At 45.9% G+C, this 20,727-nt stretch overlaps 1 protein-coding gene across 4 annotated transcripts in view; it reads right to left on the bottom strand.

Annotated features, from left to right (window-relative positions):
• LOC140430804 (cyclic nucleotide-gated channel beta-1-like) overlaps positions 1–20,727 on the bottom strand; it is a 332,757-nt gene that overhangs the window by 70,051 nt on the left and 241,979 nt on the right. For all 4 annotated transcript variants that reach the window (XM_072518506.1, XM_072518507.1, XM_072518508.1 and 1 more), the window contains one exon: positions 11,473–11,614. In XM_072518506.1, the coding sequence (XP_072374607.1) occupies positions 11,473–11,614 (142 nt within the window). The remainder of the gene's footprint in view (positions 1–11,472; positions 11,615–20,727) is intronic.

Below are 20,727 nucleotides of genomic sequence, written 5' to 3'. Positions count from 1 at the left end.
TCCTTGTATCAGACGCACCCTCGAGGTCTGAGGCTTCAATGTACAGCAGAAACCTTTGCTTGAAGGTCCGCCAGTTGGCACTGAGATTGCCGGAGGTCCGCAGCCGTTGAGGAGGCTGGATCTTCTCCATGATGCCGGGATGTCTTTGCTGGTCGTCACGGAACAGATTGAGGTGAACCACCTAGATATAGCAGACTACTGGTACCATGACATGTTAAGCACGTTGAGATAACACGGGCTGCAACTGGATGCAGCTATAACTCAAGTAGACTCCAGACCTAGAAGTTAGTTCAACTTGATTTACTGAACCTGTCACATAGTTAGCACAGTTCTCTGTGAGTTTGACTCTGCTAACCTAGATGTGATTTCTCTATCTAGACTGAACCGACTAGCTCTTCTCCACGTGCTGTATGCGTTACGTGATATGTACACTGGACTCACTCTGTAGATGTCCCTAGTAGAAAGAGACAGAGTGTGAGTGCCTCGTGCCTTTTATAGTGGGAAACCACCTCCCAAGTGTTCTGCCTGCTGATTGGTTAAGTCCTGTTCCCCGTGCTTATTAGTTGCCTGTCTGTATCTCATTAAGTGCCTGTCTGCATAGCATGACAGTGAAGGTCAAGGAGATATGGGAAGCGGAGTTGGGAGGGGAGATCAATTGGGGAGTATGGAGTGATGCACTGCGAAGGGTAAACGGGACCTCCTCTTGTGCAAGGATGAGCCTGATACAGTTTAAGGTGGTGCACAGGTTGCATATGACTCGGGCGAGAATGAGTGGGTTCTTTCAGGGGGTAGTAGATGAGTGTGAGAGGTTTGGTCGGGGGCCAGCGAATCACGGGCATATGTTTTGGGGTTGTGAAAAATTGGGAAGATTCTGGAAAAAGGGGAAAAATCTGTACAAACTGTATAGTTGATTGTTGGGAAGTATGTTTCCCGGGGCTGTTTATTTGGTGTAACCTGCTTTGATACATGTTTGTAATAAAATACGTTTAAAAAAAAAAGATTTGTCAGGCTCACGAGCTCGCAGCACAGCATTCTAAAATGTTTCTCAATAATGGCGGCGTCTTCTTGGAGGAAAGCATTCCGGCTGCCGCCCTTTTCCCAAAAAGGCAGGAAAAGTCCAAAGAAAAGGCAGGAAAGTTCCTGCAACTCCTCGCACGCCAACATCCAGGTTAAAGATCAGGATGAAGTATTTCTGTGTAAAAGATTTGGTCAAAGGGCACAAATTAAGGCAGTGTCCAGCATTTGGCAAGTTTTGTTCCAATTGCAAAGGAAAAAATCACTTTGCTCTGGATTGTTACTCTCAGCTCAACCGCAGATCAGTCAGCACAGTGGAAGACACATCATAAAATTCTCCAGAACTTAAAAAATGCAAACTAATACTCCATTTAATGCGGTTGATGATGATAAATGGCTGCTACTACTTGAAGTGAAAGGCATAGTGGTCCAATGAAGTTTGACACTGGTGCCGAAGCCAATTTAATCAGCATGACTGATTTTAAAAATCTAAAAATTCAGCCGATTAGAAGAAATCACTAAATATCTCTGAGACTTAATGGTTCAAGCATTAAATGTTATGGTGCTTGTGACCTGAGTGTGGTGGTGAAGAACACAGTTTATTCCATCCCATTCTATATTGGATAAGAGGGCTTAGATTCAATATTTGCTGATCAGTTCTGTGAAGAATTTGGTCTAGTGCAGTTGGTATGTAACATCCACAACGGATTGGATCAACACTCCAACAATTCTGAGAGCATTATCAGCAAATTCAACGGCGTGTTCACAGGTTTTGGTACACTACCATTCACCTACAAGATACAACTCAAAGACGATGCAAAACATGTACATGCACCAAGAAGTGTACCTGCGCCTCTTCGGGATCGCCTCAAAAAGGATGACAAAATTAAATGTAATCAGAAAGATAGAAGAACCTACCGACTGGGTAAACTCTATGGTTTGTGTAAAGAAAAATGGCGATATTTGCAAATGTGTGAATTCTAAAGATCTTAACGAGAATATCAAAAGAGAACATTACCAAATACCAAAGCATGAGGAAACCATATCGAGATGGCTGGTGCACAATTCTTTACGAAACTTGACAGGGTACAAAATCCTGCACTTTTAATACGGTATTGCTTTCTGAGAATTCCGTTTGGCATAATTTCGGCATCAGAATGTTTTTCCTGTGCCATGGAGCACATAATCGAAGGCATTGAAGGTGTATGTGTGTATGTGGATGATATCATCATTTGAGGCTCAACCATAGAAGAGCACAATATGAGGTTACTTAAAGTTCTAACAAGCGTCAGGAAAAATGGGCTGAAGCTCAACAAGCAAAAGTGCCAAATTGGAGTGACTGTCGCATTCCTAGGTGAAAAACCTTCACCACATGGCATTGAACCTGACAAGGACAAAATCCAAGCAATCCTCAACATGCCAAAACCACACAACAAGAAAGCCATCTTACGAGTAATTGGTGTGATCAATTTTAGAGAGAAATTCATTCCAAACCTGTCAGCAAAAATAACACATCCACGTGACCTTCTGCATAAGACAACGGATTTCACTTGGACTGAGCAACATGAGCAAGAATGGAAGAAGCTCAAGACTTCACTAACCACCATGCCAGTTCTCACATTTTTCGACCCATCTAAGCAGATTAAAGTGTCAACAGACGTGTCCAAAGGTGGTCTGGGAGTAGTTCTTCTGCAACTCGAGCATGACGATTGGAAACCAGGCTAGTCTGCTTCACGATCCATGACAACAACAGAGCAGAGGTACTCTTAAAGCGAAAAAGAATGCCTGGGTTTAGTTGTAGGCGTGGAGAAATTCCACGACTACATCTATGGGCTTCCAACTTTCACTTTTGAGACAGATCATTGTCCTTTGGTTAACATCATCAAAACAAACCTCAACCAGATGTCTCTGCGCATTCAGAGGTTGATGATGAAGTTACAACGCAATGACTTCAATCTCATCTACAAGCCAGGCAAGTATTTGTTCTTAGCAGATACATTATCGAGAGCGCCGATACAAAGTATCAGTAGTGAAACTACTGAAAATGTAGAACTACATGTCAATCTTATTTCCACACTACTACCAGTATCAAATACAAAACTACGCGAGATCCACGAAGAGACCAGGAAAGATCAAACTCTTCAAGAGGTGATGAGGATCATCAACTCACAATGGCCCAGAGGTCAATGTATAGAGTTCTACAATATAAGATCGGAACTCAGTATCATTAATGGAGTGGTACTTCATTTGAACACTATCGTTATATCTCAATCTCTTCTCAAGGATTTACTAACGAGGGCACACAAAGGACATCTCGGGATTGAGAAGGGTAAACGGAGAGCTCGTGACTCTGTTTACTGGTCAGGTATAAACCAGGATATTGACAGGATGGTCAGTTGTTGTGACATATGCCAGACGCTTTGTTGCAAGCAAACAAAAGAACGTATGCAAATATCTGATTTACCTACGGCACCATGGAAAAAAAGTAGCTATTGACCTCTTTCACCGACTAGGGAAAGATTATTTAATGATCATAGTCTATTTTTCAAACTATCCCGAAATGGCTCAACCGTCAAGCATAACGGCAAGCAGTATAATTCTGCATACTGTCATGAGAATGTCGCTTTAAGAAATGTTTGGCTGCTCATATTACTGCAGTGATGTCAGAGTGTGGGTGGAGCAGGGTTGTCTGTCAGCTTTTTATTTTTATTTTAGGCTGTTTGCTGCAGGGTGTGTTTTAGTTTCGTTTTCAGTGTTGGAGCTGAAGACAGACAGAACAGGTGTACTGTTGATCTCTCTGCCATGAAAAGACTATCTCTTGATCATTTGGTGAATTCAGAATTATAAATGTTCTCAGTAGTGAATGTAAACCTAATGTGCTTCTGTTAAAAGGTGTTTCTTTTGTCTTCTGGATGTTGTTTGGGAAGTTATTAAGAATTACTTAGTGTTGTATACTTTGGGGGTTGTATTTGAATTGATGGCGGCTAAGATGTTCACTGTATGTTTTAAAAAGGTTAACTTGAGTTCATGTAATAAACATTATTTTTCTTCAAACAATGCTTTTCCATTTCTGCTGTACCACACCTGTAGAGTGGGCCGTGTGCTCCCCATACCACAATCTATTAAACGTTGTGAGTCAGGTGAGCTCCATGATACACTTTGGGGTTCTCTTAACGCTGGCCCATAACAAATTGGGGGCTCGAGGGGATAAAAGTCTATTTATTTGACTGGTTTTGTGAACTTAAAGACAGTGAGGGGTGAGCATATTGTGGTTGCTTTTCAGGTGTGGTATTTCAGTTTAAGTAGGGAGTGTGTTGTGAACAATGGCTCTTTCAGAGATTCTGAAGTTTTTGGGGGTGGAGATGGTCACACGCAGTACCTTACGGACAGAGACTAAAAGCAGACTGTTAGATTTGGCAAAAACATTGCAGTTAACATTACCTGACAAAATGCGAAAAGATGAGGTCATTATGGCGGTGGCTAAGCATTTAAAGTTGCCTGAGATACAGTTTGACTCATTGGAAATGGCAAAACTTCAGTTCTAAATTAAACAAATGGAACATGAGAAAGCATTAAAGCAGCTTGGATATGAAAGAGAGAGAGAGGAAAAAGAGAGAGAAGAAAGGAAAACAGAAAGAATAGCCCCAGCAGAACAAAAAGAAAGAGAAAGGGAGATACAGATCAGGGAAAAAGATAAAGAGACTGGGCGGAATTCTGCGTAAACCGGCGGGGCGGACAACTCCGGCGCGAAGGAGTGGCGTGAACCACTCCGGCGTCGGGCCGCCCCAAAGGTGCGGAATCCTCCGCACCTTCGGGGGCTAGGCTGATGCCGGAGTGGTTTGCGCCGCGCCAGCCGGCGCGGAAGGGGCATGGCGCCACGTCAACTGACGCCGAAGGGCCTCCACCGGCTGGCGCGAGTTGGCACATGCGTGGGAACGCCAGCGTGTGCTGGCGTCATCCCAGCGCATGCGCAGGGGGGGTTCATCTCCGCGTCGACCATCGCGGACTGTTATAGCAGCCGACACGGAGGAACAGAGTGCCCACATGGCACAGGCCCGCCCGCGGATCGGCGGGCCCTGATCGCGGGCCAGGCCACCGTGGGGGCACCTCCCGGTGTCAGATGCCCCCCCGCCCCCCTGAGGACCCTGGAGGCCGCCCACGCAGACAGGTCCCGCCGGCGGGACAGGCCAAAAACGCTACTTGGCCCATCACGGGCCGGAGAATCGCCGGGGGGGGCGCCGACCAGCGCGCCGCGATTCCCACCCCCGCCAAAACCCCGGTGCCAGAGAATTCGGCAGCCGGTGGGGACGGGATTCATGCCGCCCCCCGGCGATTCTCCGACCCGGTGGGGGGGTGGGAGAATCCCGCCCAGAGAGTTTGAACTTCAGAAAATGGCCATGAAACATGACAGTCAGTTAAAATTAGCAGACGTAAAGGGAAATGTACAGTTGGTGGATAGTGATGAGGATAGTGAGAAAGAGCGTCAAAGTCGATGGCTTGGTGGGAATCTATTTAAATATGTCCAAGCATTGCCAAGGTTTGATGAGAAGGAGGTAGAAGCCTTTTTCATTTCATTTGAGAAGATAGCTAAACAAATGAAATGGCCACAGGACATGTGGGTATTACTGATTCAAACAAAGCTGGTAGGTAGGGCTAGTGAAGTGTTTGCATCACTACCGGAGGAGGTATCTTGGATGTGTGAGGAGGTGAAACTAATGCCTGAAGCCTACAGACAAAGGTTTAGAAATTTAAGGAAAGAATTTGGTCAAACATACATGGAGTTTGAAAGGCACAAACAGAATAATTTTGATAGGTGGATAAGGGCTTTGAAAATAGACCAAACGTATGAAGCTCTCAGAGAAATTATGCTTTTGGAGGAGTTAAAAAATTCAATTCCTGATGGAGCGAGAACTCATGTGGAAGAGCAGAGGGTTAAAACTGCGAGATTAGCAGCAGAAATGGCAGATGATTATGAATTAGTTCATAAATCAAAGCTTGGTTTCCGACATCAGTTTCAGCCTGAGAAGGATAGAAACTGGGGACATGAGAAATACTCAAGTGGTAAAAGTGAAGGTAATCTGATGGGAGATAATAAGGAGAGTGTACCTCAGATTAAAAAATAAATCCAGGAGGGTGGAAGAAACATGAAAAGTTTCAAATGTTTTCACTGTAATAAACTAGGCCATGTAAAGTCACAGTGTTGGTGGTTGACGAAAAGCACTGGGAAGGCTGATGTGGTAAAACAGGATAAGACAGTGGGGTTTGTGGAAGTGGTAAAGGAAAGCCCAAGTGAAGCGAAGGAGGTGCAAAAGATTGTACAGCCTGATCAAGAGGTGATTGATAAGAAGGTGCCAGATCTCTTTAAAGAATTTACTTGTGTGGGTAAAGTTTACTCATGTGTATCAGGAGGAGCAGGTACAGAAGTCACAATTTTAAGAGATACGGGAGCTAGTCAATCTTTAATGGTAAGAGATGAGGAGTTATGTAGTTTGGGAAGAATGTTGCCAGAAAAGGTGGGAATATGTGGAATTCAGGGTGAGAGGAGTAGTGTTCCATTATATAAAGTAAGTTTGAAACGTCCAGTGAAGAGTAGGAGTAATAGAGAAACTATCTTGTAAGGAATACAGTTTATCTTGGGTAATGATATAGCTGGATCGCAGGTGGGAGTGATGCCTACTGTGCTTGATAAGCCAGTGCAAAATCAGACAACTGAAGTGTTGAAGGGCGAATATCCTGGGATTTCTCCGGATTGTGGAGTAACAAGGTCGCAAAGTCACAGGTTAAGACAAGAGGAGAAATCAGAGAGTGAAGATAAAGGGAAAGTGCAATTATCATAAATGATTTTCGATCAGATGGTTGGAAAAGAACAGGTGGAGGATGAGGCAGATATTTTTAGTTCAGGAAAATTGGAGTTACAACAGAAAGATGTAGAAATAAACCGGATGCATCAGAAATCATACACAGAAGAGGAATCTGAGTGTATACCAGAGTGTTATTACCATAAAAGTAATGTCTTGATGACAAAGTGGAGACCTTTACATATGCAGGTGGATGAAAAGTGGGCAGAAATTCATCAAGTAGTATTGCCGGTAGGGTATATAAATGAGGTGTTGCGAGTTGCACATGAGGTACCAGTGGGAGGTCATTTGGGAATAAAGAAAACTCAAGCTAAAATCCAGAAACATTTTTATTGGCCTGGACTGCATAAAGTGTAGTTAAATTTTGTCAATCATGTCACACATGTCAAGTGATAGGGAAACCTCAAGCAGTGATAAAACCAGTGCCCTTAATACCCATTCCAGCATTTGAGGAACCTTTGACACGGGTCCTAATTGATTGCGTAGGACCACGTTGGACCGCTTCTTAAAATGAAAAGTGGGAATCAATATATTTTGACGATAATGGATTTGTCCACTAGGTTTCCAGAGGCCATTCCAGTACGTGATACTACAGCTAAAAAGATTGTGGAAGAGTTACTTAAATTCTTTACTAGATATGGACTACCCACAGAAATACAATCAGATCAATGATCAAATTTTACCTGAAAGTTATTCAAAGAAGTTATGGATAGCTTCGGAATAAAACAATTTAAAACAACTGCGTACCATCCAGAATCGCAGGGAGCATTAGAAAGGTGGCATCAGACATTAAAGACAATGTTGAGGGCTTATTATCACGATTATCCAGAGGATTGGGACAAAGGAATTCTATTCGTACTGTTTGCAATTAGGGATGCACCAATTGAGTCAGTCAAATTCAGTCCTTTTGAACTAATTTTTGGTCATGAGGTAAGAGGACCACTTAAAATTGATTAAGGAAAAATTGGTGAGTGAGAAATCGGAAATTACACTATTGGATTACGTGTCAAATTTTAGGGAACGATTAAATAGAGCAGGTGAATTGGCTAGACAACATTTGAAAGTTGCACAAAATGTGATGAAACGGGTAGCGGACAAGAAATCCAAAGTTCGTAGTTTTGCCAGTGGAGATAAAGTTTTAGTGTTGTTACCAGTGGTAGGTGAACCTTTAAAAGCAAGGTTTTGTGGACCTTATGAGATTGAAAGGAAATTGAGTGAGGTGAATTATATGGTAAAAACACCAGATAGAAGGAAGACTCACTGAGTGTGTCATGTGAATATGCTTAAAAGGTACTTTGAAAGGGAAGGAGAGAAAAAGTAGGAGGTTTTAATGATTCTAGTGACAAACCAAATCCAGATGACTTGGAATTTGACATACCTCAAATTAAATTGGAAAACGAGGACGTTCTTAAAAATTGGGATAAATTGTTGAGTTACCTTCCAGAAGAAAAACAAACTGACCTGAAAGAATTATTGATATCACATGGGCAAGTTTGTAGAGATAAATTGGGAAGTACTAAAATGGCTATACATGATGTAGATGTGGGAAATGCTGTCCCAATCAAACAACATCCATATAGACTTAACTCTTTAAAATTGGCACAGGTTAACAAAGAGATTGAGAGTATGCTTACAAATGGCATAATTGAAGTGAGTTGCAGCCAATGGAGCGCACCCATAGTGATGGTACCTAAACCAGACAGTACCCAACGGTTGTGTGTGGACTATAAAAAGGGTAATGCAGTTACAAGAACAGACTCTTATCCTATCCCACGTTTGGAGGATTGCATTGAGAAAGTGGGACAATCAGCTTGTATTTCCAAATTGGATTTACTTAAAGGTTACTGGCAGGTACCTTTATCCGAAAGGGCGAAGTAGATTTCAGCTTTTGTGACTCCAGATGGTTTATACCAATTCAAAGTTATGACATTTGGCATGAAAAACGCCACAGCCGCATTTCAACGGTTAACTAACAAAGTTGTTTCAGGATTACCCAATTGTGCGGTATACATCGACGATCTGGTAATTTTCAGCCAGACAAGGAAAGAACATTTAAAACATCTGATGGAGTTATTTGATCGACTTTAGGAGGCGGATTTGGTGGTAAACCTAGCCAAAAGTGAATTTGGAAAAGCCCAAGTCACTTTCCTTGAGGAGTTTCCAATACCCTCGACACGACGGGAAATAATGCGATATTTTGGCATCAGTGGGTTTGATCGAACATTGGAGAAAAATATTTGTAGCGTGGTTGCTCCACTGATGGACTTGCTGAAGAAACGTCGAAAATTTCAGTGGACAGCGGACTTTCAACAGGCATTTGACAGCCTGAAAGCTGTGATAACCAATGCTCCTGTGTTGGAGAATTACAAGGGGCTCTGTGATCAGATTGAACTAAAGTATCTGACTCTAAAGGGAAATGCCGAGGTGTAGAGGAATTGATGGATCGTGCAGAGACCTTCTTGTTCAAAGAGACTGTCAATTGAGAAGGATTCCAGTTGGAGGAACGAACAAAAATGGACAACATTGTTGTACCTGCTTGCGTGTGTTGTTTTTTTTGATACCTAAAAGTGTATTTACTATGTGCATTTCTTAAAGGATAGTGAAAAGGTGTAAAATGAAACCGTCTTGAAGTTGATGGGGTTTTTTTTCTTGGGGGGAGGAATCATGAGAATGTCGCTTTAAGAAATGTTTGGCTGCTCATATTACTGCAGTGATGTCAGAGTGTGGGTGGAGCTGGGCTGTCTGTCAACTTTTTATTTTTGTTTTAGGCTGTTTGCTGCAGGGTGTGTCTTTGTTTTGTTTTCAGTGTTGGAGCTGAAGACAGACAGAGCAAGTGTACTGTTGATCTCTCTGCCATGAAAAGACTATCTCTTGATCATTTGGTGAATTCAGAATTATAAATGTTCTCAGTAGTGAATGTAAACTTAATGTGTTTCTGTTAAAAGGTGTTTCTTTTGTCTTCTGGATGTTGTTTGGGAAGTTATTAAGGATTACTTAGTGTTGTATACTTTGGGGGTTGTATTTGAATTAATGATTGCTAAGATGTTCACTGTATGTTTTAAAAAGGTTAACTTGAGTTCATAGAATAAACCTTGTTTTGCTTTAAAAAATACTTTTCCATTTCTGCTGTACCACCCCTATCGAGTGGGCCATGTGCTCCTCATACCACAATCTATTAAAAGTTGTGCGGTCAGGTGAACTCCATGATACACTTTGGGGTTCTCTAAACCCTGGTCCATAACAATACCAAGTCAATTTTTGCTAGACATGGAATTCTGCAAGTCGCTGTGAGTGACAACGGTCCTTATTTTAGATGTAAAGAGTGGCAACACTTCGCAGTCACAGATGATTTCAATCATGTCACGTCAAGTCCGTTGTACTCTCAAGTCAATGGAAAAGCCAAAAAAGGTGTACATATTGTTAAGCAATTGTTGAAGAAGCAATGGACTGCCAATTTGATCCACATCTCGCACTATTGAGTTACAGAGCATCACCATTGTCATATAGTAGATCGCCAGCAGAGTTAATCATGAACAGAAGGTTGCGTACCACACTTCCATACTTGGCAAAGAAGGAGGAGAATGCAGTGGTAATGCAAGAAATGTAAAACATTAAAGCAAAACAAAAGCAGCAATATGATAGGGTGTCTAGAACTTTACCGCCTCTGAGTAGTGATGACATTGTGAGAGTAGAAGATTCAGGAAATTGGTCGAGAAAAGCCATTGTGCTTGAAGAAGTATCACCTCGTTCCTACAATGTACAGACAGAGGATGGGTTGGTTGTAAGGAGAAATCGTCACACGCTCTTGAAAACCAGAGAAGATATCACAACAAAGTGATGGATGAAGAATCTATGTCAGAATCAACGTCAGCTGCACTGTCAGATAGTTCAGCGGTTCCTGAGCTTGAGAATGTCATGAACATTGAAGCTACAAGTTCTGAGCAGCAACGTCAAAAATTGAGGAGATCAACCAGAGTCGTAAGAAAACCTGATCGACTCAATTTGTAGATTTGGACCATTTGTACATTCTATGCTTGCTGTTCTTGTATATATCGATATATATTTATTTGTTAAACCAGTTTTAAAAATAAAAAATAAATTAATACTGTTAGACTCATAGGCTCATGATATCAAATGCAAAAATATTGATGATAATGTATTAATTTATTTCTTCAAAGGAAAGGGGATGTGGTGATATCATGGTTGTGTTGTAATTCACCGACTGACCACTAGGAGTCACCTAGTATATAAGTGAATGTTAGAGTCAGGTGACAGCCGACTGGTTGGAGGAAGCTGAAGAGAGAGGTTGCTTGTGCTTGGTCTTACTATTATTCATCTGTTGTTTTGTACATAGTTTCCCCACAGTTAATGTTAATAAATTGTTTATAGCTTTAGCTGCAAGTGTTCTTGTAATATATATCAGGCCATCCGACAAGAATATTACAACCAGAACTAAATTAGAATACCCCGGTCATAAAGACAGTACATTCCAGTCTAGTGAATCATGTTGTGCAACAATATCCTATCTTCCTTCTTTACAGAAGCTGATGAATCTGTTCCCCATGTCTGTTTTGAATTTTCAGTTCCCTTTTCTCCATACCTGACCAATCATAATAGAGAAGATGAAGACTCCCATGAAGTAGTTGATAAGTTGAAAGAGAATTTCAAACACATTCTGTGGGTCTGGTAGTCCTCCGATTGTAATCAGGGTCTTCACAGCCCAGTAATAGCACCTCATGTAGCTACAGGAGAGGAAAAGGTAGAGTGCATAACACCTCAGTTTTTTTTATAGTAAATAATTTCCATTGCATATAGAACTATAAGGGGGTGATTAATTTGAAACATTTAAGATGATTCAAGAATTAGATAGGGTAGGTAAAGAAATACTATTTATTCTGGTGGGTCAGACCATAACCAGGTGCCATAACTTTATAATTAGAGCTTGGCCATCCACAGGTGATGTCAGAAAGCAATTGCTCATACATAAGTTTGTGAAAATATGGAACTTTCCCCCCTGAAGGGCTGTTGAGGCTCGATCAAAAAAGAATTACGACTGTAACTGTTAGATGTTTGTGAGGTAACGGTATACAGCAGGGGTTCCCAAACTGGGATCTGTGAAGGGTCCGCGGGAGAGGCTGCGGCGTGAGTGTGAGAGAATGAGTGTGTGAGAGAGGGTGAGTGTGTCTGTGAGAGAGAGGGGGATGAGAGTGTGTGTGTGTGAGAAAGGGGAGTGAGAGGGTGAGAGGGTGTGTGTGGGAGAGGAGGAGGTGTGTGTGTGTGTGCGACAGGAGGAGGTGAGTATGTGTGAGATAGACAGGTGGATGTGTGCGTGAGATGGGTGAGTGAGCGTAAAAGAAAGAAGTGCGTTTGTGTAAGTGAGAGAGGTGTGTGTGTGTGAATGTGAGCGAGCTATGTGAGTGTATATGTGTGAGTGAGTGAGGTGGGTGTATGTGTATGTTTGTGAGGGAGAGGGAGTTGTGTACCTCTGTGATGAGAATCAGCTTTCCAGCATCATTCCTCCCATAAAATATGTCAAAAGGAAAGACTTAAGTTTTCTTTCAGAACAATTTTTAATTATTACCAGATTGTCCACTCCTAAAGTGGATACTAATATTAAGGGGACATGGGAGGGTGGCTTAGCCAGGGGGCCATGTGAGGGGGCCATGTGGCAAGCAAATGCATTTGTGACTGCCCCTTCCCAATTCCCAACATATACATAGATGTAGCTAGAAAAGACTTGTTTACGTTTGATTTCTGTGTTCACACCTATTTCACGGCAAAATAGGGACATTGACATGAATGCTTTGGGTTCCCCGATGCACGTGGGAAGTCACTAGGAGTTCCGCAGCTTAAAAAGTTTGGGAAAATCTGGTATACAGGAATATAAAACCAAGGTGAGTAAACGGATTTAAGATATAGATCAGCCAAGATCTTAAATGAATAATAAGATCCATTGGTGTGAGGTAAGTGCCATATTATATTATTATTATTAGCATTATTATATTATATTATTAGCATTGCGCAGGTCAAGGAGACACAGCCGGAGTGAGAGAGATACAGACAGTGAGAATTTGGTAGTTTGGTGCAGTGAGGTAACCAGGAAAGGTAAGTGGTTAATCTAATTGTGCTGTTTTTCAGTTAAAAGTGCAGGGTAGTGTCTGATTGGCTGAAGCTGCCCCCACCATAAACTTAAATTAAACTAATTAATTAGTGATGGCTGGTCAGGTGATGTGCTTGAGCTGCTTGATGTGGGAGCTGGCAGATCCAATTGCGAGCTGCAGCGACCACATCTGCAGTAAGTGTTGGCTGCTCGAAGAGCTCCGGCTCAGAGTTGATGAGCTGGAGTCTGAGCTTCAAACACTGAGGCACATCCGGGAGGGGGAGACTTACCTGGACACTGTGTTTCAGGAGGCAGTCACACCTGTCAGAGTAAGTAGTTTAAATTCTGCCTGTGGCCAGGGACAGCAGGGTGTGACTGCAAGTCAGGCAGGTAAAGGGAACCAGCAGTCAGGAACTCAAGAGCCTCAGCCCTTGACTCTGTCCAACAGGTATGAGGCACTTGCTCCCTGTGTGGATGGCGAACAGGTTTGCAGGATGGATGAGTCGGCTGACCAAGACACCATGGTTCAGCAGGCCATTCAAGGGGAGGGAGTAAATAGGCAAGTTGTAGTTGTTGGGGATTCTATTATCAGGGGGATAGATAGTATCCTTTGTGAGCAGGATAAAGAGTCCCACGTGGTATGTTGCCTGCCCGGTGCTAGGGTGCGGGACATCTCTGACCGGCTTGAAAGGATACAGGAGAGGGAGGGGGAGGATCCAGTTGTTGTGGTCCATGTCGGTACCAACAACATAGGCAAGTCTAGGAAAGAGGACCTGTTTAGAGATTATAAAGAGCTAGGATTCAAATTAAAAAACACGTGCAAATTGGCATAGGGATGCAAGAATAAGGGAAGTTAACACGTGGCTGAAAGAGTGGTGTGGGAATGAGGGGTTCCTTTTCATGGGACACTGGCATCAGTTTTGGGACAGGGGGGACCTATACCGTTGGGATGGTCTCCACCTGAACCGAGCTGGGACCAGTGTTCTGGTGAAAAGAGTAAATAGGGTGGTCAATAGGAATTTAAACTAAAGATTGGGGGGGGAAGGGAAAGTCAGGGAACCAAGAGGTGAAGTAATCAGCGGGGAGTGTAGCTGCTTAGGAATACAAAAAAACACGAATAGACAAAACTCAAGAGTGGTTACGATTGTCCCCATCCCACAAAATATGACACAGTGTATGGAAAGGCTCAGTAAACCAAGGTCCACCACACTAAGAAAACAAAAAGGGACGGTCAATAGAGAATTAAAGGTGCTATATTTAAATGCGCGCAGTGTATGGAACAAGGTAGATGAGCTTGTGGCCCAGATTGTGACTGGCAGGTATGATGTGGTAGGCATCACAGAGACATGGTTGCAGGGGGTTCAGGACTGGCATTTAAACATCCAGGGATTCACAACCTATCGAAAAGACAGAGAGGTGGGCAGAGGGGGCGGGGTTGCCTTGTTAATTAGGAATGAAATTAAATGACTTCCGGTTGCGGCGATGACCAGCTAAGCCGCACGTTTCGGCGGCTCCAGCTCGAACGGACCTTCGGGCTCTTTTAAGAGCCCCAACGGGGAATTTTTTCTGGACGAAACCCGGTGTGGGGTGAGACAACAGGGAGTCCCCCCCAACGAAAAAGAAAAATATCGGCGGCGGCGGCCAGATCGCGAAGAATCCACGGGGACAGGGGCAGAAGGAAAAAGGAGCAAGATGGCGGCGGAGAGAGCCCAGGCAACATGGGGGCCGGACCAAGACAAATTTTTGAGACGGTGTGTGGAGCTGCTTAAGAAGGAGGTGCTGGCCCCGATGCTACAAGCAATTGAGGGGCTTAAGGAGGCACAAAAGACCCAGGAGATGGAGCTCCGCGTGGTGGAGCAGAAGGTGACGGACAACGAGGACGAGATCCTGGGCCTGGCGGTCAAAACGCAGACGCACGAGGCGTTCCACAAAAAGTGCATTGAAAGGATTGAAGTCCTAGAAAACAGATCACGGAGAATGAACCTTCGGATCCTGGGTCTCCCCGAGGGAGTGGAAGGAGCGGATGGCGGGGCTTATGTGAGCACGCTGCTACGCTCGCTAATGGGAGCTGAGGCCCCCTCGGGCCCCTTGGAAGTGGAAGGGGCCCATCGGGTCCCTGCGAGGAGACCAAAGGCGGGAGAACCACCTAGGGCGACGATAGTGCGATTTCATCACTTCAATGACAGAAAGGTGGTTCTGAGATGGGCCAAAAAGGTACGAAGTAGTAAATGGGAGAATGCGGTGGTACGGGTGTACCAGGATTGGAGTGGAGAGGTGGCGAGAAGGAGGGCGAGTTTTAACCGAGCCAAGGAGGTGCTACACAAGGTGAAGTTCGGGATGTTGCAGCCGGCGCGACTGTGGGTCACGCACCAGGAGAGGCATAACTACTTCGAAACGGCGGAAGAAGCATGGACCTTCATTAAAAACGAGAAACTGGATCAGAACTGAGGGACTGATGTTGGAGGGGAAACGACAATGCTGATGTGTATAGAGATGTAAATTGGGGAGGGGGGACAGTAAGAAATGTGGGCGCCGGTGGGAGGGGGAAGAAGAGACATAGGCGGGGGATGGGGAATGGGAGTGGGGCGGCAGAGGGAGCTGCTCGACGAGGGGTGGGACGGCTCTAGAGAACACGGGGCTTATTGTTCTTGTTCCCGCACCAGAAAGATGATGGCGGGAAGATAGGCGCAAGGTAGATGGGAGTTCCCCACACGGGGGGGGGGTCAAGGAGAGAGCGGGAGAAGCCGGGGTCAGTTGAAGTCAGCTGACTTTCGGAAGCAATATGGGGGGAGTAATCATGCTAGATGGGGATCTAGCGGAGGGGGGGGGGGGGAGGATAACTGGGTTGCTGCTGCAGAGATCGAAGAGGATCTGGTAAAAGAAAAGCTGGTCGGGGCGGGAATGCGCCGCCTGGGGAACGGGTGGGTGCGCGGAACCGGGACGTGGGACTGGCCTAGAGAGGGTGATGGCTAGTCAACAGGGGAGGGGGGCAGGCAGCCCCCCAGTTTGGCTGATCACGTGGAACGTGAGAGGCTTAAATGGGCCGATTAAAAGGGCCCGAGTGTTCGCGCACTTGAAACGACTGAGGGCAGATGTGGCCATGCTTCAGGAGATGCACCTGAAGGTGGCGGACCAAGTTAGGTTAAGGAAAGGATGGGTGGGACAGGTGTTCCACTCAGGGCTGGATGCAAAGAACAGAGGGGTGGCCATACTGGTGGGGAAACGGGTGTCATTCGAAGCTAGGAACATTGTAGCAGACAGCGGAGGCAGATATGTGATGGTGAGTGGCAGACTGGAGGGAATGGAGGTCGTGTTGGTTAACGTATATGCCCCGAATTGGGATGATGCGGGATTTATGAAGCGGATGCTGGGACGTATCCCGGACCTGGAGGTAGGAAACCTGATAATGGAGGGGGGACTTCAACACCGTGTTGGACCCAGGGTTAGATAGATCCAGATCTAGGACCGGAAGAAGGCCGGCAGTGGCCAAGGTGCTTAGGGGGTTTATGGACCAAATGGGGGGAGTGGATCCGTGGCGATTTGTTAGGCCGATGGCCAAGGAGTTCTCCTTCTTCTCCCATGTTCACAAGGTGTACTCCCGGATAGATTTCTTTGTTTTGGGAAGGTCACTGATCTCGAGGGTGGAAGGAACTGAGTACTCAGCCATAGCTGTTTCAGATCATGCCCCACACTGGGTGGACCTGGAACTAGGAGAGGAGAGGGAGCAGCGTTCACTCTGGCGACTGGATGTGTGATTACTGGCGGATGAGGGAGTCTGCGGAAGGGTGCGGGGATGTATCGAAAGGTACCTGGAGGCCAATGACGACGGGGAGGTCCGAGTGGGAGTAGTATGGGAAGCACTGAAGGCGGTGGTCAGAGGAGAGCTGATCTCCATCAGGGCCCACAAGGGGAAAATAGAGGCCAAGGAAAGGGAAAAACTACTGGGGGAGATTTTGAGGGTAGATAAAGACTACGCGGAGGCCCCAGATGAAGGACTATACAAGGAGAGGCGACGACTCCAGACGGAGTTCGACCTGTTGACCACAAGGAGGGCGGAGGCACAGTGGAGGAAGGCACGGGGGATCAGATATGAATATGGGGAAAAGGCGAGTCGCCTGTTGGCCCATCAGCTGCGAAAGAAGACAGCGGCGAGGGAGATAGGGGGAATTAGGGATGAAATGGGAGCTACGGTGCGGAGAGCAGGGAAGATAAACGAGGTGTTTAAGATCTTTTACGAGAGACTATATAGGTCCCAACCCCCGGAGGGAAAAGAGGAGATGCGGCAGTTTTTGGACCAATTAAGATTCCCGAGGGTGGAGGAGCAGGAGGTGGAAGGCCTGGGGGCGCCGATTGGGGTGGACGAGGTTACCAAGGGGCTGGGGAACATGCAGGCAGGGAAGGCCCCGGGACCAGATGGGTTCCCGGTGGAATTCTATAGAAAATATGTGGACTTGTTGGCCCCGCTGCTGGTAAGGACCTTTAACGAGGCCAGAGAAGGGGGGACCCTACCCCCGACAATGTCGGAGGCAACGATATCGCTAATCTTGAAGCGGGATAAGGATCTGCTGCAGTGCGGGTCCTATAGGCCTATCTCACTGCTAAATGTGGACGCCAAGTTGCTGGCAAAGGTGCTGGCAACGAGGATAGAGGATTGTGTCCCGGGGGTGGTACACGAAGACCAGGCAGGGTTCGTAAAGGGGAGACAACTAAATGTCAACGTGCGACTGCTGTTAGGGGTGATAATGATGCCCCCAGCAGAGGGGGAGGCAGAGATAGTGGCGGCAATGGATGCAGAGAAGGCATTCGATAGGGTGGAGTGGGAGTATCTATGGGAGGTGCTGAGGAGGTTCGGGTTCGGGGACGGGTTTGTCAGCTGGGTTAAACTCCTCTATGGGGCCCCAACGACAAGTGTGGTCACAGGTCGGCAAAGGTCGGAGTATTTTCGACTACACAGGGGAACAAGACAGGGATGCCCGTTGTCCCCATTACTGTTCGCGTTGGCAATTGAACCACTGGCCATAGCGCTGAGAGACTCCAGAAAATGGAGAGGGGTGATTAGAGGGGGAGAGGAACACCGAGTGTCACTCTACGCGGATGACCTACTGCTGTATGTGACGGACCCAGTGGGGGGGATGACAGAGGTCTTGCAGATATTGAGAGAGTTTGGAGATTTCTCGGGATATAGGCTGAACATGGGAAAGAGTGAGCTTTTTGTGATACACCCTGGGACCAGAGTAGAGGGATAGATGGCCTCCCGCTAAGGAGAGTGGAAAGAAACTTCCGATACCTGGGGATTCAGATAGCCAGGAGTTGGGGAACCTTACACAGACTCAATCTGACACGACTGGTGGAACAAATGGAAGAGGATTTCAAAAGGTGGGACATGCAGCCGCTGTCACTGGCGGGCAGAGTGCAGGCAATTAAGATGATGGTCCTCCCAAGGTTCCTATTTGTGTTCCAATGTCACGCTATACTGATCACTAAGGCCTTCTTTAAAAAAATAGATAGGAGCATCACGAGCTTCGTGTGGGCAGGGAAGGCCCAGAGGATAAGGAGGGGGTTCCTACAGCGTAGCAGAGACAGAGGGAGTCTGACGTTGCCGAATTTGGGCGACTACTACTGGGCCGCCAACGTGGCGATGATTCGTAAATGGATGATAGAGGGAGAGGGAGCGGCGTGGAAAAGGTTGGAGATGAAGTCCTGCAAAGGGATGAGTTTAAAAGCGCTGGTGACGGCGCCACTACCGCTCTCCCCAAACAAATACCCCGAACCCAGTGGTGGCGGCAACATTAAGTATCTGGGGGCAATGGAGGTGACAGAGGGGTGTGCTGGGAGCCTCGGTGTGGTCCCCGATCAGGAACAACCATAGGTTTGCCCCAAGGAGGCTGAACGGAGGATTCCAGAGTTGGCACCGGGTAGGAATCAGGAGAGTGGGAGATTTATTTATAGACGGGACGTTTGCGAGCTTGGGAGCGCTTGAGGAAAAGTATGAGCTGCCCCGGGGAAATTTCTTTAGATATATGCAGGTGAGAGCGTTCACGAAACAACTGGTGAGGGAATTTCCGCTGCTCCCGACACAAGGGATCCAGGACAGGGTGCTTTCGGGCGTGTGGGTCGGGGAGGGCAAAGTGTCAGAGATATACCGGGAGATGAGAGAAGAGGGGGAGGAGTTGGTGGGCGAACTGAAGGGAAAATGGGAAGAAGAGCTCGGGGAGGAGATTGAGGAGGGTTTGTGGGCTGATGCCCTCAGCAGGGTAAATTCCTCTTCCTCGTGTGCCAGGCTTAGCCTGATCCAATTTAAGGTGCTGCATAGAGCACACAAAACAGGAGCAAGGTTGAGCAGGTTCTTCGGAGTGGAGGACAAGTGTGGGAGGTGCGGGGGAAGCCCGGCGAACCACACACATATGTTTTGGTTGTGTCCGGCACTGGAGGGGTATTGGAGGGGAGTGACGGGAGTGATCTCGAAGGTGGTGAAGGTCCGGGTCAAGCCAGGCTGGGGGTTAGCTATATTCGGAGTAGCAGATGAGCCGGGAGTGCAGGAGGCGAAAGAGGCCGATGTCGTGGCCTTTGCGTCCCTAGTAGCCCGGCGTAGGATTTTACTCATGTGGAAGGAAGCGAAACCCCCCGGACTGGAGGCCTGGATAAACGATATGGCGGGGTTTATAAAACTGGAGCAGATGAAGTTTGCGCTGAGAGGATCGGCTCAAGGGTTCACCAGAAGGTGGCAACCGTTCCTCGACTACCTAGCGGAACGTTAGAGGGAAGATAGATGACCAGCAGCAGCAACCCAGGGGAGGGGGAGGGGGGGGGGCGGAGAGTATGACTTTGTGTTATTTGGTTAGTTTACCATGTTAGTTAAACAATGTTCTATTGCAGTTATCATGTTACCTTTTTTTTGATTTGTAAGGGAAAAAATTGTGTTTGAAAACTTTAATAAAAATATATTTTTTTTAAAAAGGAATGAAATTAAATCAATAGCACTAAACGACATAGGGTCAGATGATGTGGAGTCTGTGTGGGTAGAGTTGAGGAACCACAAAGGCAAAGAAACCATAATGGGAGTTATGTACAGGCCTCCTAACAGTGGTCAGGACCAGGGGCACAAAATGCACCACGAAATAGAAAGTGCATGTCAGAAAGGCAAGGTCACAGTGATCATGGGGGACTTTAATATGCAGGTGGACTGGGTAAATAATACTGCCAGTGGACCCAAGGAAAGGGAATTCATTGAATGTTTACAGGAGGGCTTTTTGGAACAGCTTGTGATGGAGCCCATGAGGGAACAGGCCATTCTGGACTTAGTGGTATGTAATGAGCCAGACTTGATTAAAGATCTTAAAGTAAGGGAGCACTTAGGAGGCAGTGATCATAATATGGTCGAATTCAATCACCAATTTGAGAGAAAGAAGGTAGAATCAGATGTAAAGGTGTTACAGTTAAATAAAGGTAACTACAGGGGCATGAGGGAGGAACTGACGAAAATCGACTGGGAGCAGAGCCTAGTGGGATAGACAGTAGAACAGCAATGGCAGGAGTTTTTGGGAGTAATTGAGGACACAGTACAGAGGTTCATCCCAAAGAAAAGAAAGGTTATCAGAGGGGGGATTAGGCAGCCATGGCTGACAAAGGAAGTTAGGGAATGCATCAAAGCAAAAGAGAAAGCCTATAATGTGGCAAAGAGTAGTGGGAAGACAGAAGATTGGGAAGGCTACAAAAACAAACAGGATAACAAAGAGAGAGATAAGGAAAGAGAGG

This window comes from Scyliorhinus torazame, chromosome 10 (genome assembly GCF_047496885.1).
Source record: "Scyliorhinus torazame isolate Kashiwa2021f chromosome 10, sScyTor2.1, whole genome shotgun sequence".
Lineage (NCBI taxonomy): Eukaryota > Metazoa > Chordata > Chondrichthyes > Carcharhiniformes > Scyliorhinidae > Scyliorhinus > Scyliorhinus torazame.
This window is presented reverse-complemented; position numbering and strand designations above follow the sequence as displayed.